The sequence below is a fragment of the Pan paniscus genome, chromosome 2, assembly GCF_029289425.2.
Source record: "Pan paniscus chromosome 2, NHGRI_mPanPan1-v2.0_pri, whole genome shotgun sequence".
Lineage (NCBI taxonomy): Eukaryota > Metazoa > Chordata > Mammalia > Primates > Hominidae > Pan > Pan paniscus.
The window spans coordinates 106,918,072-106,942,401 of record NC_085926.1 but is presented as its reverse complement, the minus strand read 5'-3'; the positions used below and the strand labels follow the sequence as shown (position 1 = coordinate 106,942,401).

General features: G+C 39.5%; 1 protein-coding gene across 2 annotated transcripts in view; it reads left to right on the top strand.

The window, feature by feature from the left end:
- Nucleotides 1-3,095: 3,095 nt before the first annotated feature.
- GUCA1C (guanylate cyclase activator 1C) overlaps nucleotides 3,096-24,330 on the top strand; it is a 59,080-nt gene continuing 37,845 nt past the window's right edge. Inside the window, exon 1 of one of the 2 annotated variants that reach the window (XM_034957060.3) lies at nucleotides 3,096-3,502. In XM_034957060.3, coding sequence (XP_034812951.1) covers nucleotides 3,299-3,502 — 204 coding nt within the window. In that variant the 5' untranslated portion in view covers nucleotides 3,096-3,298. The remainder of the gene's footprint in view (nucleotides 3,503-24,330) is intronic. The other variant, XM_003825066.5, reaches the window with a different exon arrangement.

Below are 24,330 nucleotides of genomic sequence, written 5' to 3'. Positions count from 1 at the left end.
TGTATGTGCATTTCCACATAGCCATAGCTTTGTCCCAGAATTATTAATTGATAATCAGTTCTTTCCTACTCTCTTACCATACCACCTTTATTGCATATTAAATTCTTATTTGTAATTGAGTCTAGTTAAAAAAGAATCTATTTATTTTTCATTGAGTGCTTCATCTTTTCTCATGCCAGATTCATGGTGTTTTTGGTAGGGCTATTTAATAATTTTATTTTTCAAAATTTTTTGTGTATTTTTTTATGCTTGATTCTCAGAATTACATTTTGTAGCCACCAATATCCCTCAAATTCTATTTTTTTTTAGATGGGGGTTTGTGGTGATAATACAGATTAATATAGGGAGAACTGATATGTTTTTAAATATTAAGTCTTTCTACCCAAGACCAAGATATGCCTTTGCATATCCTCAAGTCTTCATTGGAACCCTACAGTACCATTTTAAAATTTTCTTCAAATACATCTTGCACATTCCTAGTTATATTTATTGCAGTTAGATTTATTTTTTAGCCTATCATGAATGAAGGCTTTTTCCCATGATCTTATGACTGGCTAATGGTCTATACAGCAAGACTCCTGATTTTTTAATACAATATTGTATTCAATATAAAAATTCTCATTTTACAAATAATTTTAAAGTTTTTTTCTGCATCAGCAAATGATCATTATGCAGGTTTTCTTTTTGTTTCTTTTCTCTTTTTTTTTTTTGAGACAGAGTTTCACTCCTGTTGCCCAGGCTGGAGTACAATGGCACGATCTCCGCTCACAGCAACCTCCGTCTCCCGGGTTCAAGCGATTCTCCTGTCTCAGCCTCCCGAGTAGCTGGGATTACAGGTGCCGTGCCACCATGCTTGGCTAATTGTGCATTTTTAGTAGAGACTGGGTTTCGCCATGTTGGTCAGGCTGCTCTCAAACTCCTGACCTCAGGTGATCTGCCCACCTCGGCCTCCCAAAGTGCTGGGATTACAGGTGTGAGCCACTGCGCTTGGCCAATTTTCTTTAAAGTAGAATTTATATGAAGAAACAGTTTCTGGATCTCAGGTCCTTATATTCTTGATCCATCCAAAGTTTTCCTTCCTCAAAGGATTTTCTTGCCTCCTTGAAAACTTTTACTACCTTCCTCTGCCATCATCTGTATCCATTTCTTCTTTAATTTAAAAATTAGTGATTAATAAATGTTAATGGTGATAAAAAGTCAGCGCCTCTGAGCATCCTCTGGCAGACATTTAGAAACAGTCTTAAAGGGGACTTCCCCAAAGAATGCTTTTTGAAAATTCTAGCAGGATATTTCTCTAATTCCTAGCTGAATAATCCCGAGGCTGAGTCCTCACTGTCTCCCCTTTGTCCTTTTTACTGTCCAAAAAAGAGTATCATTCACTTTAATGGTTTCAAGTAATTCTTTCAAATGGGTGAGTTTTACATTCTATGACCTTATTTTCACCTTTTTTTTTTTTTTTTTTTTTTAGACAGAGTCTCATTGTCGCCCAGGCTGGAGTGCAGTGGCACAATCTCAGCTCACTTGCAACCTCTGCCTCCAGGATTCAACTGATTCTCTTGCCTCAGCCTCCCAAGTAGCTGGGATTACAGGCGTGCACCACTATGCCCGGCTAATTTTTGTATTTTTAGTAGAAATGGGATTTCACCAGTTGCCCAAGCTGGTCTCGAACTCCTGTCCTCAAGGGATCCACCCACCTTGGCCTCCCAAAGTGCTAAGATTTCACGCATGAGCCACTGTGCCCAGCCCTTTTATTTAACTCTAATTATGACATCGAAATGTCCCATTGAGAGTCTACATTGATATGTTTGAAACAAAATTAACCGTATTCACCGTAACCAACACCACTTCTGGTCAAGGCAGTTCATTTAGGCCATGATGGCTACTTCTTAGGAATCAAGGGTTTTATAATAAACAGGTAATCAGTCAGGACTAAGGAATAGGGACAAAGACAGAGACCAGATATATGAGCTGGGCCAAAATGAAAATAAAAGAAAGAATTGAGTGAGGTTAGAAAAGAGAACTGTAGGCCAGGTGTGGTGACTTGTGCCTGTAATCCCAGCACTTTGGGAGGCTGAGACGGATCATGAGGTCAGGAGATCGAGACCATCCTGGCTAACACGGTGAAACCCCATCTCTACTAAAAATACAAAAAATTAGCTGGGCATGGTGGCAGGCGCCTGTAGTCCCAGCTACTCGGGAGGCTGAGGCAGGAGAATGGTGTGAACCCGGGAGGTGGAGCTTGCAGTGAGCTGAGATCATGCTACTGCACTCCAGCCTGAGGGACAGAGCGAGACTCCATCTCAAAAAAAAAAAAAAAAAAAAGGAGAACTATAATTTAGGGGTAACAGAATTATATTCTACCTGGGGTTTTCTGGTTCTAAGTATGGTTGGTACCAAAATGGGTTGAGGACCACACAAAGCATTCATTTCCACTACTGGACCTTGGATACAGTTCTTAGGTCCATTGACCCTGTTCTTAAGTTCATTGGCAAATGGGGCTGGGTTAGGACAAGATTAGCCAGATTAGAAAACTGGAGTGAGATAAAAGCTGGCAGGCCAATGGCATGTGTAGATACTTGAGAGACCAGAAAAAGGTAAGAACAGAGGGTGGGGGAGAGAAAGGAAGAACACTGCCAGAAGACACAGCCCAATATGTTCCTTTATCTGACTACTACATCTGAAGTTCTTCTTACTACTATTTAATTCTCTCTACCTATTTTTCTCTCTTATACATAGACTTCTTTTTAATAATACTCAATGTATGATTTTTTCATGTAAAATGTTATCTAAATATATCTTCACAATACTCAGGTATGAAAAGGCAGAAACTTTTATTACTGTTTTACAGATGAGGAAACAGACGAGAATGTAAGTAATGTTTCAATATAGTTAATAAGTGGTAGAACAAAGCATAGAATCTAGGCTTCCTGATTGCAACTCAAAGTTCCTGCCATTAGACCCACTGTACCACTCAATAATGTAGGCAAAATTTATGGCTAACAATATAACAAGGATCACTCTCTCTAAAATATTGCGTGTTCCCTTCACAAAAAACTATGTCTCTGCATGACTGTAAGCATGTTAGTTACCAAGTGCCAAGTGACCTTGGTTTTAAAACTGGGCAGATAAGTTAATCTCACTGGCTTTCTATTCTTATTTAGCTTGTTGCTGTAAGAGGTTTAGAGTAGCTTTCTGAGGGCATATGTTAGCCTTCAGTTTTAGTGAGGAGTAAGGGACTAAATCCAGCAAAAACTTACGTGAAAACAACCTGAGGAAAAGCTGTAGACTGTGAGTCAAGATGGGGAATGGCAAATCTATAGCTGGTGATCAGAAAGCAGTTCCTACACAAGAGACCCATGTGTGGTACAGAACATTTATGATGGAATATCCATCCGGCCTGCAAACACTACATGAATTTAAGACACTTTTGGGTCTGCAAGGTCTGAATCAGAAGGCCAATAAACATATTGATCAAGTTTATAATACCTTTGACACGAACAAGGTAAGATCTTTCATTTTTCATTTCATTTGAAAATGCTGTGGTTCTGCACTCTTTCCTTTTTTTTTTTTTTTTTTCCTGTAAAATAGCCTTAAGTAAAATGTGTTCATCCCACTGAATGGAGAGGTCTTCAGGCAACTCACAGCTTGTAGGTAAGTGAGTCATTAAATACTTTTAGTACTGACGGCATGAAAATAATTGGGAACTAGCCTCTCCCACCCTAGAAAGTGTTCTGCATGTAGGGAGTTATTTTAAAACCAAATTAAATCTCGGCATGGAATTCTAATGCTATCATTTAAATAAATCTAATAAGTACAGATTGATTTACAAAGACTGTTTTCGAAGTATTTAATGCATTGGTGACATTTTATAGAAAAGCAAATTACAGGACTCTGCTTTTAAAAGTGTGATTGCATCTAGATTGGCAGATATAATCAATACAAATTAGCCAACATGTTGTCTGTACTCAAATCAAAAGTTAAACTGCTTCATATTACTTTTTTCCCCATAGTTTACCAATTTAGTTTGGGGAAAATGGAAGCTTAACAGTTTTAAATTCAGACAAATTTTTGTTTCTAAAGATTGTTACTCAACTTTTATCTTGAATTTACTCATTCCTGAGGAGCTGTAGTGCATTTAATTTCATTTCTTGAAAAAATACAAAGAGAAGAGAAAAGAATATATGGAATTGAAAAAAAAAGAGAGACAAAAAAGCAACAACCTGAAATATCAGGCTCAGGTTCTGCCTGCTTTTACTTGTTTATTTTGGTTATTTTACTGTAGATTTGTATGTTTCAAAATGTGTAGATATTGACTAGAATAAAAAGGAACAGAGAAAATGCTAATAGAAAATAATGACTTTAGAAGGCCATCCAACTGATAATAGAAGAGAAAGAAGGGGAGGTAAATTGAGTAAAATTAAAAAAAAAACTGGTTGTTTGATAGGATGTGTAGAATTTAGCAAAATACTTTAAACCAAGAAGCAGGTGACTTAAAAGGAGGTAACAGGCAGGAACTTGGGAAGATTAAACCTGTGCAAAATTAACAGCTGTTTTAATCCTTGTAGCAATGTCAGGAACAGATTTCTTTAGGACATTATGGTATGGTCTTTTGTGCTTTGTTACCAAATATGAGTTAAGCACTGCCTGTTTAGCATGACAGTGCTTTCCTCCTCATCAATTTTACTTAGTGTCAATGCAAGCAAAAGGCGATCTTCAAGGAGCTGACAAATCAGTGGGAAAATGTGGCAGATTCCGCTTTTGTTATTAATCCTGGAAGTGTGTTCCAGATACTATAAGCATGATGCCACGTTGTCTTTATTTGCCTCTCCCTGTGTATGTCTCTCTCAGCTCTCAATCTCAGTTTTCTCTTTCTTTCTCTCTGTCGTTCTCTGTGCTTCACTCTTTGTATGGCTGCTATAAGCAGCCCAATATCAGGATGAAAGTCTGTTGCTCTAGACAGCAGCTTCTTAGGCTCTAAGTACTCCTGAGAGGTTAGAAAATGAGCTATCGAGTTTTACAGTTATTATCCAAAGGCGTTGATGTCATATCCCATGCCAGCAGTTAGGTTGCTAGCCCAGTATTTGTGAACGCATTGTACATGTCAGTGGTTCACATGCAAGAGTGGGAACATGTGGAAAGGAGTCCTGGGTGGAAGCAAGGATCTGCTGTCAGATGAAGCCCACTGTCAAGGAAGCAGGGACAATGTCCAAACAGGTGTGTGTGTCCTTGGTGTGAGAGCCTTCTCAGTGTCCACCACAGGAATGGCCCGACCCATCCCAGGAGCTTAATTTAGATGGCTTGGAAGTTCCGCTGCTATTCATCAAAGAGATTTTATGTTTGCTTAGGAAGGAAGTGAGCCTAAGCAGTAATGACAAATGCCACAAAAGGTGTGGGGATCTCAATATAAAATCAGGTGGTAAAATGACAAGGGTAAGGATTGTTCATTATCAAGTGATACTAAGAAATGATGTGCAATTATGCACAGGAAAAGTCATATATTTAATTAGATGAATTGATAAAACTAGCAACTGTGCAGCATCCCCAAAGATTTACTATTTCTATGCAGCTTCTCTGCAGTTTTCTTTTTTTCTTTGTGTTTTTATAAGTTCAACTTTATTTTTTAAATTTTATTTTTAAAATGAATTTTATTGTGTATGTCTAAGGTATGCAACATGATGTTATGAGATACATATGGATAGGAAAAAGGGTTACTGTAATGAAGCAAATTAACATCCATCATCTCACATAGTTACCTATTTTTTGGTCTTTGTGGCAAGAGCAGTAAAATCTACTCATTTAGCATGAGTTGCATATAAGTATAATTTTATTACTGTAGTCCTCATGGTGTGTGATGAATCTCCAGACTTGTTCCTCCTACATATCTGCTACTTTTATCCTCTGACCTACATCTCCCCATTTCCTCTTCTCCCACCCCACTCCTCGTAACCACTCTATTTGATTTTTTTTTTTAGATTCCACATGTAAATGAGATCATGCAATATTTTTCTTTTTCTTTTATGTGCTATAGATGGAAATTATTTTAAAATGCATTTCATACTTTTCTACCTCCTCAAAGTGCTGGTAAAGCACTTTCTTAATATATCAGGGTCATTATTATGAACAGCAGTTGTTACATTCTGTGTAATATCATGAGACACCCATTCCCATTGAAGTTTCTGGAGCTGTTTCCTAATGTTAAAAACCCTGAAAATTTGTGCTTTTATCATTCTGTTTGCTTTTTCCTGTTGTTCTGTCTTTTCTCCTGCTGTCAACCTCACATTTCACAGCTTTCTTATTGTTATAATATTAATGAGCTTTTGATCTCTTTTTAATGTGCCATTTCTAACCTGGCTTTGGATTGTATTCAAGCTAAGCAAGCCTATTAGGATAGTGCTTAAAATAAAAGTAAATACATTCTGAGATTTAAAGCATAAAATTTATAATAATATTTTTTGCTAATCACACAGCATGGTGGATTTCTCCTTGGCATTCAATAACAATAACACTTTCTGAGTGTCAAGGATGTGGGGAAAAGAGAGACCTTACACACTGTTGGTGGGAATATAAACTAGTACAGCTACTATGGAAAACAGTATGCAGGTCCCTCACAAAATTAAAAATAGAACTACCATATGAACCAGAAATCTCACTTCTGGGTATATATCCAAAGGAAATGAAAACAGTATGTTGAAAGGTTATCTGCACTCCATGTTTATTGCAGCACTATTCACAACAGGCAAGATATGGAATCAACCCAAGTATTACCCATCAGCAAATGAATGGATTAAGAAACTGTGCCATGTATATGCAATGGAATACTATTCAGCCTTAAAAAAACACAGAAATCCTGTCATTTCCAGCAACATAGATGAACCTGGGGGACATGCTTGGTGAAATAAGCCAGACACAGAAAGACAAGTAATGCATAATCAACCTCACTGATATGTGGAGCCTAAGAAAGTCAAGCTCATAGAAGCAGAGAGTAGAATGGCTCTTGCCAAGGACTGGGGGTGATGGGGAAGAGGAGTAATAGGGAGATGTTTGTCAAAGGGTACAAAGTTTTAGTTATGCAGGATGAGTAAGTTCTGGGCATCTTGTATAGCATGGTGACTATGGTTAATAAAATATTTCATACTTGAAAATTTCTAAGAAAGAAAATCTTGGATGTTCTCACCACAAAAAAAGATAAGTATGTGATAAGGTGATGGATATAGAAATTAGCTTCTTTTAATCATCTCACATTGAATACACATAAAAATAACATATTGTATACCATAAATATATATAATTTTTATTTGTCAACTATTCCTTAATAAAGCTGGAAAACAAAACCCACTTTTTGAGTGGTTATGATGTGCCTGACACTGCTCTAGGTGCACTGAATAGATGAATACATTCAACCGTCACAATGGTAATGGAACCTATTTTATAGGAATGGCTATGGCCTTAGCACCTCAGACCTTTGGGGAATGTAATTGACCAATGCCCTAGATGCTTCACTTTAGAATTCAAATTATGCTTGCCCTGAGTCCATGCTGCCTGGGCTTAGACTACCACCAGTGATTGAGTGCAGCAAAAATACTAAGGCCGGGTTATTCCTAACAGACAGGAGAGTCCTCTGTCTACAGGCTTTGGCTCAGGGATTCCCTGGCAGCTTTGCTGGACCTTCAGTTGCAGGAGTGCCTAGGACACTTCTCCCAACCTTCCCTTCCTCTCTTCTTCACCTGGATCAGATTGACACCATGGTCTGACAGCTGGCTCAACTGTTACAGACTCCCTCCCTGTTTCCTTCCACACATGGATTTCTCCAAGTAAACTCCTTAAATTGAGCTGAATAGGTCTACTATCCTATTAATAAGACTCACAGAAAAAGGGGCCAGAGAAAATAGGAGATTATAACAACAAAATCAGAAAAATTGGCCACTGCAGTGGCTCATGCCTGTAATCCCAGCACTTTGGGAGGCCGAGGCAGGCAAATCAGTTGAGGTCAGGAGTTCGAGACCGGCCTGGCCAGCATGATGAAATCCCGTCTCTATTGAAAATACAAAAATTAGCCAGGCGTGGTGGTGGGCACCTGTAATCCCAGCTGCTCGGGAGGCTGAGACAAGAGAATTGCTTGAACCTGGGAGGCGAAAGTTGCAGAGAGTTGAGGTCGTGCCCTTGTACTCCAGCCTGGGTGACAGAGTGAGACTCCATCTCAGGAAAAAAAAAAAAAAAAATTCCCAGATCTGTTAGACACAAGTTTCACAAGGCCCAGCACAATATGCAGAAAGACATCAACCTACAGCATATTCTGAGAAATTTTATAAGAAGCGTAAAGAGAAAATCCTAAAGTCTTTCAAGAAAGGAAAGAAAACAGAAATAGAAACCAAAATAGCATTGAGCTTCTTAACACCAACACCAGAAGCTAAAAGTGGAAAAAAAACCTTCCAAAATTCTGAGAGGAAATTATCGAGCCAAATCAAACATGAAGAGAGAATAAAGACATGCAAAGACTAGAAAATTTATTTCACACTTACTTTTTTTTAGGAAGCTCTGGAGTAGGTGCTCCATCAAAAATGAGGGTTTATTAGTCTGTTCTCACACTGCCATAAAGAACTACATGAGACTGGGTAATTTATAAAGAAAAGAGGTTTAATTGGCTTACAGTTCTGCAGGCTGCACAGGAGACATGGCTGGGGAGGCCTCGGGAAACTTACAATCATGATAGAAGGGTGAAGCACGTCTTTACATGGTGGCGGGAGAGAGAGGGCGAAGGGGAAAGTGCTACACACTTTTAAACAACCAGATCTCGTGAGAACTCACTATTATGAGAACAGCAAGGGGAGAACCGCCCCCATGATCCAATCACCTCCCACCAGGTCCCTCTCCCAACATTGAAGATTACAATTCAACATGAGATTTGGGTGGGGACACAGAGCCAAACCATATCAGAGGACATGTATCAACAAACAGGGAAAGAGGAATCCAACATAGGAAATCACGTGAGGGCAGTCTGAGGATCATAGAACAGGAAAGTCCAAATCAACAGCTATATGCAGAAAGCCCAATGAGCTGCTAATCCCGTTTGAGAAGGAAGAAGGGGGACCCTGGGAGGAAGACCTTAAAAAATGACATTGATGAATCAGCTACTATGTTTGAGGATTTCAAAAGCAATATTGATTTTTTAATATTTAACAAATCTGATGCTATATTTGACTGAAAGTAACAAGGCAAAGTACAAGGAAAACTACCAAAATTTAAAATGAAATACCTTAAACATTTTTATTATGAAAATTTTCCACATATAAAAGTAGAATAGCTCTCATAGACCCATCACCCAGCTTCAGCAATTATAAAAATTTTGCCATTTTTGTTTCATCTGTCCTCCTACATGTTTTCTGGATTTTTTAAAAGAAAAAATACTCCAACATTATGTAATTTTATCCTAAAAACATTTATTATTCATCTATACCAATAAGGACATTTTTAAACCATAAGTACTATGCCATTAGCATACCTAAAAATAACAGTAATTCCATCTTAAACTTTAAATAGACAAACTTTAAATAATGGTATATATTTATGGGGTATAATGCTATGGTATGATACACAGTTGACCCTTGAACAACACAGGTTTGAACTGTGAGGGTCCACTTACAGATTTTCTTCCTTCTCTGCCACCCCTGAGACAGCAAAACCAACCCCTCCTCTTCCTCCTCCTCCTCAGCCTACTCAAACGTGAGGATATCCTGATGAGGATGAAGACCTTTATGATGATCCACTTCTACTTAAAGAATAGTAAATATATTTTCTCTTCCTTATTATTTTCTTCATAACATTTTATTTTCTCTAGCTTACTTTATTGTTAGAATGCATTATACAGTATACATAACATAGAAACAGTGTGTTAATCAACTGTTTCTGTTATTAGTAAGGCTTCCAAGCAATAGCAGGCTATTAGTAGTTAATACATTGTGAAATGATTAACTCAAGCTAATTAAAATATACATCATCTCACATACTTATCATTTCTTTGTGGTGAGAACATTTAAAATCTATTAGTGATTTTGAAATACACATTATTATTAACTAATAATTGCTAATATAATCTAATACCCAGTCTGTGGACCAATTTTCGATTGTTTCAAGCATACCTTTTTTTTTTTTTTTCAGATTCTTGATTTGAGCTAGGATCCAAACAAGGTGCTCGTGTTGCAGTTGTGGTTATGACTCTCAAGTCTTCATTTTTTTTTCTGTAATAGTTCTCTAATCGTCTTCTTCGTTTTTCATGCCAATGATTCGTTAGGGAAAGTGAGTCATTGGTTCTGTAGAATATCCCGCATTGTAAATGTATCTGATTGTCCTCTTGTGTCATCTAACTTGCTTTTGATTCTTCATATTACCTATAAACCGGTATTTAGCTATAGAAACTTAAATAGATTCAGATTTGTTTGGCAAGAATACTTTACAGGCACATAATTATTGGTTGTCTTACTTTAGTGAATTGTCTGCTAGGTTCAGGTGGTGTCAGGCTGATTACAATGAGGCAATTACTAACTCCATGTATAACAAGGAAGTCAATAATTTTGGTATGCCACGGCTATGCAGAGAACAAAATGTACCATAGGCTGTGCACGGTGGCTCACGCCTGTAATCCCAATACTCTTGAAAGGCCAAGAAAGCGAGCAGATGGCTTGAGTGCAGGAGTTCGAGACCAGCATGGGCAACATAGCAAAACCTTGTCTCTAAAAAAAACGCACAAAAAAAGTAGCTGGGCACAGTGGCTCACATCTATAGTCTCAGATACTTAGGAGGCTGAGGTGGGAGGATCGCTTGAGTCTGGAGCGGTTGAGACTGCAGTGAGCAGTGATTGCACCATTGCACTCTAGCCTGAGTGACAGAGACCCTGTTTCAAAAAACAAATTACCACAATCATTAAAATGAAACTCTTTTAGATTAACTACAGTTAAGGGAATATGGTGGGAGAACAGTAGTGTGCTGGCGAATCCTTCATTAGCTCAGAGGGTTCAAGGGCAGGTAACTCTGGTGACATTTGCTGATTTCCATAGAGTAAATACTCGCGCGGTGGCCAATTTTGAAACTAATGACTGTTTAATACTTGGCTTATACAATTTAACAATCAGCTCACACTGGCAGATGAAATACGCTCCAGCATATCATTGGGTTATATGAGGGTCATAAAATTAAATACTTCTCTTTTAGTATAACAGGAAGCCAATGTCTAAAATTAATAAATCAAGATATAAGAATAAGCATCTTGATTACAAACGTTAAGACTAGGAAAAACCCCACAAGTTCAGTGTTTTTAATTATAGGCCTTTTAATTGTATTTAATTTTAAATATGTACATGTTCTACGTACATGCTTAAAAACAGGATGCTTTAAAAATTTAAAGATAGCACAGAAGACAGCAAATCTAACTAGGTGAGGTCAGTGATGGAAACTGCTCCTCTCAAAATTAAGATCTGTCTCTGGGAAAGACTTGGCAACACAAGTTCCTTAGTTTCTACAACTGGGAATCGTCCATTCCATTATTAAAATTCTACCGACTTCAAAGCCGATGTCCTAGACTGGCGCAAACGTGTCAAAATATAAAGTCTCCATGATGAGTACAAAATGAAAGTATGTGGCTCTTGTGGTCAGTGTTACACCTAAACCAGGTGAGATGATGGGACTTGAAGTTAGGTGGGCTCCAAAGACCAGCCACAGCAACTACCACTGCCAACGCAAAACCTGGTGACAGCCTAGTGAGCCTTTGAGGGCCAGGTGCGGGCCAGCACAGATATAACAGAAACTGTAGATTTTTGTTGCTGGCCATTGGTTCCTGAAAGGCAGTGAAAGTGGGCAGGGGCTGCACTATTCTCACCTAAGCATCCGTAGGCTTCACTTGGAGATTGATACAAAACACCCAATTCTCGGGAAAGTACTTGCTGTTCTGGGAATGCACCTGCACTCGGGCTCTGCTCCTAGGGAGTGCACAAAGTGGAACTTCCTTCTGCTGTACTGACATCCATGCAGAGGCTGAGGATGAAGGAGCACCTGGCCCTGCACTCATCCTGTGCTCTGCACTTTAGGCATGCTGCCTTCTTTCTCACCCTCCGTTTACTCCTCTCCAAGTCTCCTTTCTCTTTTTAAGTGGTGCATCAATTCATCCTCATGAAACAACAGTACAGAAATATGAAGAATAAGAGGATTATTGACCCCCTCAAATCCCACATTTCCCCAGAACAGGCACCTATTATAGCATGATGGCATACAGGAGATAGCAAACATATTTACTGAGTGATTAAATAAAATAATAGATGTTGTGCTGAACCCCTATTAACCTTCATAATGAAGGCACCAGGTTCAAGAGGCCAAACAAGCTGCCCAGAGCCAGCAAATGAGACACGGGGTTGCATTAGGGGCTTATATACGAGAGAGAGCCCAGTGGCAGGGGCTGCACAACATAACTGCATGGCCCAGTGGTGGCGGGCTGGGCAGGAAAACTGCAGTCACTTACAAACAGCATGCAGTTGCTATAGTGTTTTCAGTTAAGACCCTCCCTTTAATGACCTCCACCTGGCAACCTTCATTTAACCTAAAATTCAGGGCCTCAATCACCTGTGACCCATGTTCCACAGGACGGGACAGGGGCTTAGATGTTCCTCATAGACAAGAAACAAATCTCTGGGTTGGCCACTCCCAGATTCTCTAGCTCAGAACACATTCAGGTGCATCTGCCAGACAGGGTCATCCTCAGGTTTCCCTTGAAATTATTCCTATCAGGTGTGTTTACCCTGCAGGAAACAACTTAAGTAGGCTCACTTTTACATATGCACTTCTTTCCTTTCCATTCCTCTCTTTCCCTCCTTTTTTTCCCCATATATATTCTAAAGGAGGCCACCATATCTTCCACGTTGTAACTTAGTGCTTAATTGGAGTAATTATCTCAAGAAGAAGTTTAAAATATATTTCTTTTCTTTATATGTTTATTTTTTATTTGGATTTCTTGTTTTGTCCACAGACTTTATATGCTTATTTTAAATTTGGTTTATCATTATATTTATTTATTTAATTAAAAATTTTTTCTATAAGTTATTGGGGTATAGGTGGAGTGACCTGGATGAGATTGGAGACTATTATTCTAAGTGAAGTAACTCAGGAATGGAAAACTAAACATCATATGTTCTCAGTAATATGTGGGAGCTAAGCTATGAGGACACAAAGACTTAAGAATCATACAATGGACTTTGGGGACTTGTGGGGAAAAGTGAGGGGGGCGCGAGGGATAACAGACTAAAATGTATTTCTTATTTGTGTATCTGGTAAGAATTTCAGCTTCCATACTCAGGCATTCAAGAAATGTTACTGTTGTTTTCTACTAAATTTATATTTTGAGTCCTCCTTTACGAAGGAGGGCTCTCCCGCCACTCTCCAGGATTGCATGTAAACCCCAAATGTGCATCCAAACCTCAAGGTGTTGGGGGAGAATCTGTCTACACCAGTATTTGTGGAGATAGTCCCCCTCCTTATCTCCTGATTCATGCAGAGGGCTGTTGTTTCTTCACGGCTATGCCTCCTAAGTCAGATTCTCCCTCAGCTACTTTATACTCCAAGGCCTCTTAGTCTGGGTCAGGCTTCTCTGGCCACATACACCTACAGCCTTTTCTCCCAATCTACGCTAGGTGCAGGGGAACTTGGTGTATCTCTACCCAGGAGGTGAATCACGGGTGCTTCTGCTCTTACAATTGCCAAACGTGGTGTTTCTATTATCTGTCATCCAACCATTCTTGGCTCTCACATATCAGCGCCCCCCCTCCCCCTCGATACCTGGCAACTCTCTCTTCCTTCCCTTATTCCACACCTTCCCAGCCTATGGAATCTTCATGTAGTTTAGGAGTAGAGTGGAGAAACTAGAAAAACTCTCTCTAATTATGCATTCTTCTAAATCTTTTGTTTATGGCATAAACTTTATGCTCTGAATCCTAAATGGCTTCAACCTTTGAAACTTGAGAGCTAAGAATGAACTCTTGATTCCTGCTTGATTTTCTGCTACAGTGACCTATCTCTTAGGCAATGAATGTCTTTATGAATGTGGGGAGAGCTGGATGACAGGAGGGATTACCAGGAGCAAACTCACATAGTTACCATCTGTATTATTATCTCACTGCACTTGCAAATATTTACTAAGCACCTGGAGGCATGGAGGAGGGAAGGATGCCACAAAGATGGATAATAATTAGTCTTTGTCCTAAATTGACTTTACAATCTAGTGGGGCAGATAGGCACATCCTCAGAAAATAAAAAGAAGTAAATAAAGAATCAAAGCTTGAGAGAGGTTTCCCTCACATTGTACTAACTCTGTGGTTCCAAGGTTCCAAATGGACCCATGGTGTTAAGGGCTGCTTTTAAACCTGGTAATATGGTGAAGGGTCCCCTAGGGGAATTCTTCAATCCCATCCCAGCAGGGCAGATAAGAATAGAAAAATTACATTCAAATATTAGGGTTGTGTGGGGCTAGGGGTGTGTGAATAGGTAGAAAACATGATTTTCTGTTCCCTCGAATAATTTATAACCTAGTTGAGGAAAAAAGTTATATTGAGATTATATAACCAATGAATAAAACAAGACAGTATAAGCAGGACTGACTGTGTGATCCAAGGTTCATTTGCTGGGATCAGAAGATGCAGCAGAGGTTGAGCGATGGACTTAGTTAGGAAAGGCTTTCTGGAGAAGTTGAGGCATTTGGGGATCTTGAAAGAAGTGAAAAACTTTGATTATTACTCATAAAGGCTAACACTCAACACTTCTGTGCCAGTCACCCTTTTATGCATTTTATGTTTATTATTTCATAGAATCCTTACAACAATATTATAGAGTAGATACTATTTTTCTCATCTGCATTTACACATGAGGAACCTGAGGCACAGAGAAGTTAAGTAACTTGCCAGAAACTACACATCAGGATTAGAATGCTGACTGCACCCTTGAATTGGTGTGTTATTCCACCTTTAACAAAGGAGTTGAGAATTGTAATGGAAAAAACAGCTCTAATTAGAGCAGGAGGGAAGAGGGAGATGGCATTTGGGGGTCTAGTTGAGACAGAGGGTTACAGCTAGAGCATAACTGGCCACAGACTCTAGGTGTCTCAACTAGAACTTTTGCTCCATATGGGTAACCAAACAGTCGTCAGGACTACACTTACATCCTAGCTGAGAAATGAGACACTCAGAGCACTGAGATGCTTGGAGAGTCTCAGAGCAGAAAGTCAGCCTTTGATGATACCTCCAGCTTCTGGTCCAACTTCTTGTTGCTGTAATAGGTGTGAAGGTAAATAAATGGCCCTCAGGGCCACACCTAGGCATCTGGGTTTTATCCAAATAGAGTGTCATTGTTGACCCTTAAACTAGGCCAAAACTCCTCTAAGAATACTCACTTGTCAGATGCAGGAAGGCAGGGATGAGCCCATTTCCAAAGGGCAAAACTGGACTAATAGAAGTCTGATTTTTGGTGGCAGGGGAATGAAATGGAGGAGGGAAACGGGTCTAAAAGACTTGTCAAAAGTCTTTGCCTCTTTTGGGACTCCAAAGATCTTACAGAGGGAGGTAAAATGGTTTCTCTAAATGTATGGGTTTGGAACTCAAACCACAAATGGAGTGCCAGTTTAAGCCAGAAGAACAGTTGTCAGCATTAGGTTCATGCAAACTCCAGGATAAAACAAAACACCCAGAAAATCCTTAGGTTGTTATTTTCAGTTAGCAGCTTCAGCCAAAGCCTGGACATCAGGACTGAGGGGATGATGAGTGAATTCTTAGAAACAGGGCAGAGGTTTATCCTGGACAGGAAGAGGAATGAGAAGTAGCGGGGCTGTGGGATTTGAATAATGATTATTACAGTGGATGTGATGATGGTTTACCTACAAATCTGTTCATAAACCACATCTTAGCTTTAATGTAGCAGAAGTCCTTGCTGGTTTTGTTTTTTTTTTAAAATGAGCCCCTTAGGGAATCTCTTTATGATATGAATCACAGCCCAGCAACAGGAGAGTGGAGGCAGCACCTTGGGAAGAATCAGAATGTCTGGCCTCCTGTCCCCACTCTGACCCTTACTTGGGGTATGTAATCTTGGACAAGACCATTAACCTCTCTGTGTCTCAAATCGTTCATTTCCAAAACTGGGACAAGACCTATGCTGCCTGCATTATCGTTGAGCTCATGTGAAATAATGCAGTTGAAAACACTTTGAAAAAATGTGCAATCCAGTCCACAAATGAATGGAATGTTTGTCTGTAAAATGCAGATAACTCTGACCTCAGCCCTCACAGGTTTGATAACAGTGCAGATTTAACAGTACTTCTTATCAAGCTTGTATTTCCAAACGAAAGGTGTTTCTACAGGTGCAGGAGTTGCTTTCCTGCCATTTCTTGTTTTTAATTTTTCTTAATGCTTTGGACATTTATTCGTGCTGTTTTGGGCAACATTTGCCCCTTGCAATGGCTGCCAATCATGGCATGAAATTCATTAAATGAGAATCATCTTAGTATTTTGACTATCGTCTTACTATAACCCAGGACTCATGCTTGGGAGCCCCAGCTCTACTTGAAATTCAGAAGTGACCTTTGGTTATCTGCTCTCTAGCTTCTTTGTATAGGAGCCCTTAAAAATTGGAGCAGGCAACATGCCTTTTAACTTGTGTCATAATCACTGCTGTTCATTAACCCGTGGCTACCCTGCAACCTATAACACTGTACTGGGTTTTCTGGCCTACAAAGTGACCACAATTAACTGTTTATATTCATAAGATACATTTACTGGAAGCAAATGATCTTATATTACATTGTAAATCATTAAGTTGCAATCTCTTAAGGGTTCGGAGCTACTAGCATGGAAGCTCTCAGGAAGCATTTGTTGTGATAATAAAGTACATCATATTTGTTTGGCACTTCATAATTTACAAAGAATTTTCATATATACTATCAAGCACAACATTTTGGTTAAGCTTCTCACAGAATTTTACCTGTTAAAGACATCAGCTTTACCCACTGACATACATTTAAATGTAAGCTGTTGTAATTCATGTATTTTAACAGAATCTATTGAAATTGTGGTTCTTAATTCTGGCTATATATGAGAAGCACCTAGAGACATTATTAAAAATACCAGTGGCTGTGTTTCTAACTCAGAACAACTAAATCAAAACAATGTTTTGTTTTTTAAGCTGCCTGATGATTCTAATATGTAGCCACACATGAGGATCACTGCTATCCAAGAGAGACCGCAGTCTAAGTGACAGAAAACTAAGGGGCCGTCTATATGTGTGCCATGGGTACATAAAGAAAGGGGATTCTGAGTCCAAAACTACTAATTCAGAAGCAGTTCTTCTGACTTTTAGTTACAGTCCCGGTTAAAAAAAAAAAGTCAGCCTTGGCCGGGCGCGGTGGCTCATGCCTGTAATCCCAACACTTTGGGAGGCTGAGGCTGGTGGATCACCTGAGGTCAGGAGTTTGAGATCAACCTGGCCAACATGGTGAAACCCTGTCTCTACTAAAAATACAAAAATGAGCCGGGCATGGTGGTGGGCGCCTGTAATCCCAGCGACTCGGGTGGCTGAGGCAGGAGAATAGCTTGAACCCGGGAGGCGGAGGTTGCAGTGAGAGCGTGCCACTGCATTCCCACCTGGGTGACAGAGCAAGATTCCGTCTCAAAAAAAAAAAAAAAAAAAAAAAGCCTTGAAGCAAGTAATATATTAACAGTTATATAACCATCCATCCCACCATCAAATTCCGCCATTTTCTACATTCTCAACTCACCTCTTCTATTCATTAAGGAGCAAGGATCCAGGCTCTTAAAAGGGAAATGAAACACTTGTAGGAGAAAGGCTGATTGAATAAGGGTGAAGCTGGGTTTTATTTTATCTGTTGCAATATCAGTTTAGGAAGACAGATGCTTATAAGAGGAAGCCCATAATGTCTACCTGAGGAATTTCCTTGCAAAAGGCTACTGTGACTGTAGTCCTAGGTCTGCAGTAATTAACTATAGTATTCAGAAGTGGTCAAACTTGGACAATTGTCTTGCCTTCCCCAAACCCACATGAGATGACTTCTGATTCACAGTGGACCTGCTAAGCTGGCTGCATTCTAGGGGCAGATGGCTAGGGCTTTCTGATATCCAGAAAACCTATTAATAATCAAGAGCTCATTTGGTAAATATTATGAGAAGTCATTTGTCTCAGAACCCCTTGAATTATTACAGTCATGGTCAAGTCAAGAACAACAGTGTGTGATCTCAGATCTGCATAAAGATCACATTATATAACCAATTTCCAAACCAGCAGTATATTTCTGATCTCACAGAGGCAAGCCTCTCATCAGGACGTTCCAGCAATTCCATGTTTCATAGAGACTGTGTTTGCTGTTAGTATTAGTATCTGTGGGTGAAAATAGGCTAGGTCATAAATCCTGTACACAACATTTCCCTTACAGATTTTTAAAATTCACAAAAGGTATTAATATATATTTAACCTGAAAGGACCTTATATTGCCTATTTTTAAAGTTCCTAAAATGTAAATTAAATGTCACTGACAATTATTGATCAACTGTGTAATGTGCTTATGCTAGCCGTCTGGGTTTCCTTACTTCTGACCATCTGAGTAATCATTTTCAGAGACATTTCAATCATATGTTGCTACCAACTCACCACAGCTGGTAAAATGTCATTGAAAAGTGTCATATGTTAAAGAAAGCATGCAAATGTCTTCAGGTTATGGGGCTGTGAAAATTCATGAATTTTTCACAGATAGTGATGCTATGAAAAATAACTGAAAGTTAATGCTGTGTGGGGAATCAGTTTTGATCTGAGTCTATAGTTCAGTGAATTTTTGTTGGAGCTGGATTGTTTTCCTAAATTAGAGAGTACATAGAATAAATGGGTTTATCCCTAGTTGCTGTAATAACAACAATTTCTATTTCTGTGTTTTTTGTTTTTTTTTTTAGACAGAGTCTCACTCTATCAGAGTGCAGTGGTGCGATCTCGGCTCACTGCAACCTCCGCCTCCCGGGTTCAAGCAATTCTCTGCCTTAGCCTCCCGAGTAGCTGGAATTGCAGGCGCCTGCCACCACGGCCCGCTAAGTTTTGTATTTTTAGTAGAGACGGGGTTTCACCATCTTTGTCAGGCTGGTCTTGGACTCCTGACCTCATGATCCACCCTCCTCGGCCTCCCAAAGTGCTGGGATTACAGGCTTGAGCCACCGCGTTCCCCTCCTTCTGTAGTCTTAATATTACTAGAACTCTAGATGCTATGGTTCTTAGTTAACACTGTGTAGAGCCTTATTAGAACTCTTTGTTAACACTGTGTAGGCCTCATGTGTGCAAAGCACAATGCCTGGTCTTATATGGATAGCAAGTATTACATCAACACCAGTAATTATAATTGTCATCATGATAACGTTTATTATGTTATTATTATTAGTTCAGTCTGTTTCCCATCTAAAATCAAAGGACTGTTTCTAGAACTAAAATTCTTAAGATTTGAAGCAATGAAATCAAGCCAAGTTCCCTTAATGACATTACTCAATTTATAACTTCATAGCTCTATTATTGGGACAAAACCCCAAAGCAGATGTCTCTGAAATATACTAAGATAACATTTTAGTATCTGTTTCTGGAGTTACGCAAGCAAACAGAGAGGGAGCAACGGTGGGACCATACTGGGCATATCAGATGGTATCTGCAGTGAAATTTCACCCAGGGATTGCACAGGGTGGGGAGAATGGAAGAATTAGTCGGGCCTATAATGCAGCTACGAGGCCCCCTGGATGGCAGGTGGGTGGAGAGATGCTGAATCAAAGCAAAGACAGACTGCACAGCAAAAGCCAGCTGTGGATTCCTGGCCGAGAGTGTGGGTGAAGATTAACAACAAGGTCAGTTGAGGCTGGACAAGGATGAACACGTCAGGCCTTGGAAGGGCATTTGGGAACATTTCCTGGGTACACTGTAGGCTGGGGGAGACTATTGTCTATGGGGTGCTGAAAGTTAAACTTACGGGCGGGTGGCAGAGGGCTAAGGATTCCAAAATGGACACAAGAAATGTTCATGAAATACACCAGGAAGCAGAGGAGGATAAAAAGAGAATGAGCCAGATGGCACTGAAGGCGAGGTGTGGGAGGGCCCTAGAAGTGGTGGCCCCAAGAGCTGTCTGGGCTCAAAGTCTCCAGGAGGCTGAGCAGATTATTGTACCCAGGCCAGACTTCCCTTGAGCTAGTATGAAAAGAACATAGGCTCCAAGGTGCAGCATCTTCATCTCCAAGCACCTCTGAATTTCCTTACTTTATACAGTTCTATCTACTACCAAGTAGCTCACACACAGGAATCCAGAATAGCGCACTGCACTGAACGTGTCCCATCTACTCAAGTCTGTGACGCCTCTCCTAGAAAGAGAATTTAATTGTAATGAATTCTGAGGGTAACAGTGGGTGGTACCAAAAACCAAGGCCTTTAAGAGTATGGCTGACTGGGTTTAAATCCTGCATTTACCCCGTCCTCATTTTTGTTACTTTAATTCATTTATTTAACTCCTCTGAAAATCAGTTTTATTCTCTGTAAAGTAAGAATAATAAGATGACCTACAAAATTGCTGTTAGAATTAGAAATAATGCATTGAAAGTGACTAACACAGTGCCCAGGACATAGGCTTTTTTCTTTCTTTTTTTTTGAAAAATTAATGGTAGCTTTTATACTTAGCAATAAATAATAAAATAATATTTTCACATGTACATAAGCCTTTTTTTTCGAGACAGGGTCTCACTCTGTCACCCAGGCTGGAGTGCAGTGTTGAGATCACAGCTCATCTCAACCTCCAACTCCCGGGCTCAGGTGATCCTCTCACTTCAACCTGAATAGCTGGGACTACAGGTGCACACCACAACACCTGGTTTATTTTTGTATTTTTTGTAGAGACGGGGCTTCATCATGTTGCCCAGGCTGGTTTCAAACTCCTGGGCTCAAGCGATTCACCTGTCTTAGTTGCCCAAAGTGGTGGGATTACAAGCATAAGCCGCCACACCCCACCTCATATAAGCCTTATAATTTAACTTTGTACCTGCCTACAAATTGATCATATCCTGAAAACACCTGTGATTTCTGGGAGCTCATGAACATTGCCTGAAGACCATATATTCCACTTCTGGTTTTCTGTTGGACAGAAGCACTACAAGCTCTCATTTTCCTTATTTTGATTATTTCCTTATTTCGACTTCTAAAGTTTCATCTATTTAATGGTAGAAAGGAAAAAAATTAACCATATATTCGTACATACATATTTTTTATTTTATTTTATTTTATTATACTTTAAGTTTTAGGGTACATGTGCACATTGTGCAGGTTAGTTACATATGTATACATGTGCCATGCTGGTGCGCTGCACCCACTAACTCGTCATCTAGCATTAGGTATATCTCCCAATGCTATCCCTCCCCCCTCCCCCCTCCCCACCACAGTCCCCAGAGTGTGATATTCCCCTTCCTGTGTCCATGTGATCTCATTGTTCAATTCCCACCTATGAGTGAGAATATGCGGTGTTTGGTTTTTTGTTCTTGTGATAGTTTACTGAGAATGATGGTTTCCAGTTTCATCCATGTCCCTACAAAGGACATGAACTCATCATTTTTTATGGCTGCATAGTATTCCATGGTGTATATGTGCCACATTTTCTTAATCCAGTCTATCATTGTTGGACATTTGGGTTGGTTCCAAGTCTTTGCTATTGTGAATAATGCCGCAATCAACATACGTGTGCATGTGTCTTTATAGCAGCATGATTTATAGTCCTTTGGGTATATACCCAGTAATGGGATGGCTGGGTCAAATGGTATTTCTAGTTCTAGATCCCTGAGGAATCGCCACACTGACTTCCACAATGGTTGAACTAGTTTACAGTCCCACCAACAGTGTAAAAGTGTTCCTATTTCTCCACATTCTCTCCAGCACCTGTTGTTTCCTGACTTTTTAATGATTGCCATTCTAACTGGTGTGAGATGATATCTCATAGTGGTTTTGATTTGCATTTCTCTGATGGCCAGTGATGATGAGCATTTTTTCATGTGTTTTTTGGCTGCATAAATGTCTTCTTTTGAGAAGTGTCTGTTCATGTCCCTCACCCACTTTTTGATGGGTTTGTTTGTTTTTTTCTTGTAAATTTGTTTGAGTTCATTGTAGATTCTGGATATTAGCCCTTTGTCAGATGAGTAGGATGCGAAAATTTTCTCCCATGTTGTAGGTTGCCTGTTCACTCTGATGGTAGTTTCTTTTGCTGTGCAGAAGCTCTTTAGTTTAATTAGATCCCATTTGTCAATTTTGGCTTTTGTTGCCATTGCTTTTGGTGTTTTGGACATGAAGTCCTTGCCCACGCCTATGTCCTGAATGGTAATGCCTAGGTTTTCTTCTAGGGTTTTTATGGTTTGAGGTCTAACGTTTAAATCTTTAATCCATCTTGAATTGATTTTTGTATAAGGTGTAAGGAAGGGATCCAGTTTCAGCTGTCTACATATGGCTAGCCAGTTTTCCCAGCACCATTTATTAAATAGGGAATCCTTTCCCCATTGCTTGTTTTTCTCAGGTTTGTCAAAGATCAGATAGTTGTAGGTAAGTGGCGTTATTTCTGAGGGCTCTGTTCTGTTCCATTGATCTATATCTCTGTTTTGGTACCAGTACCATGCTGTTTTGGTTACTGTAGTCTTGTAGTATAGTTTGAAGTCAGGTAGTGTGATGCCTCCAGCTTTGTTCTTTTGGCTTAGGATTGACTTGGCGATGCGGGCTCTTTTTTGGTTCCATATGAACTTTAAAGTAGTTTTTTCCAATTCTGTGAAGAAAGTCATTGGTAGCTTAATGGGGATGGCATTGAATCTGTAAATTACCTTGGGCAGTATGGCCATTTTCACAATATTGATTCTTCCTACCCATGAGCATGGAATGTTCTTCCATTTGTTTGTATCCTCTTTTATTTCCTTGAGCAGTGGTTTGTAGTTCTCCTTGAAGAGGTCCTTCACATCCCTTGTAAGTTGGATTCCTAGGTATTTTATTCTCTTTGAAGCAATTGTGAATGGGAGTTCACTCATGATTTGGCTCTCTGTTTGTCTGTTGTTGGTGTATAGGAATGCTTGTGATTTTTGTACATTGATTTTGTATCCTGAGACTTTGCTGAAGTTGCTTATCAGCTTAAGGAGATTTTGGGCTGAGATGATGGGGTTTTCTAGATAAACAATCATGTCGTCTGCAAACAGGGACAATTTGACTTCCTCTTTTCCTAATTGAATACCCTTTATTTCCTTCTCCTGCCTGATTGCCCTGGCCAGAACTTCCAACACTATGTTGAATAGGAGTGGTGAGAGAGGGCATCCCTGTCTTGTGCCAGTTTTCAAAGGGAATGCTTCCAGTTTTTGCCCATTCAGTATGATATTGGCTGTGGGTTTGTCATAGATAGCTCTTATTATTTTGAAATACGTCTCATCAATACCTAATTTATTGAGAGTTTTTAGCATGAAGGGTTGTTGAATTTTGTCAAAGGCTTTTTCTGCATCTATTGAGATAATCATGTGGTTTTTGTCTTTGGCTCTGTTTATATGCTGGATTACATTTATTGATTTGCGTATATTGAACCAGCCTTGCATCCCAGGGATGAAGCCCACTTGATCATGGTGGATAAGCTTTTTGATGTGCTGCTGGATTCGGTTTGCCAGTATTTTATTGAGGATTTTTGCATCAATGTTCATCAAGGATATTGGTCTAAAATTCTCTTTTTTGGTTGTGTCTCTGCCCAGCTTGGTATCAGAATGATGCTGGCCTCATAAAATGAGTTCGGGAGGATTCCCTCTTTTTCTATTGATTGGAATAGTTTCAGAAGGAATGGTACCAGTTCCTCCTTGTACCTCTGGTAGAATTCGGCTGTGAATCCATCTGGTCCTGGACTCTTTTTGGTTGGTAAACTATTGATTATTGCCACAATTTCAGCTCCTGTTATTGGTCTATTCAGAGATTCAACTTCTTCCTGGTTTAGTCTTGGGAGAGTGTATGTGTCGAGGAATGTATCCATTTCTTCTAGATTTTCTAGTTTATTTGCATAGAGGTGTTTGTAGTAGTCTCTGATGGTAGTTTGTATTTCTGTGGGATCGGTGGTGATATCCCCTTTATCATTTTTTATTGTGTCTATTTGATTCTTCTCTCTTTTTTTCTTTATTAGTCTTGCTAGCGGTCTATCAATTTTGTTGATCCTTTCAAAGAACCAGCTCCTGGATTCATTAATTTTTTGAAGGGTTTTTTGTGTCTCTATTTCCTTCAGTTCTGCTCTGATTT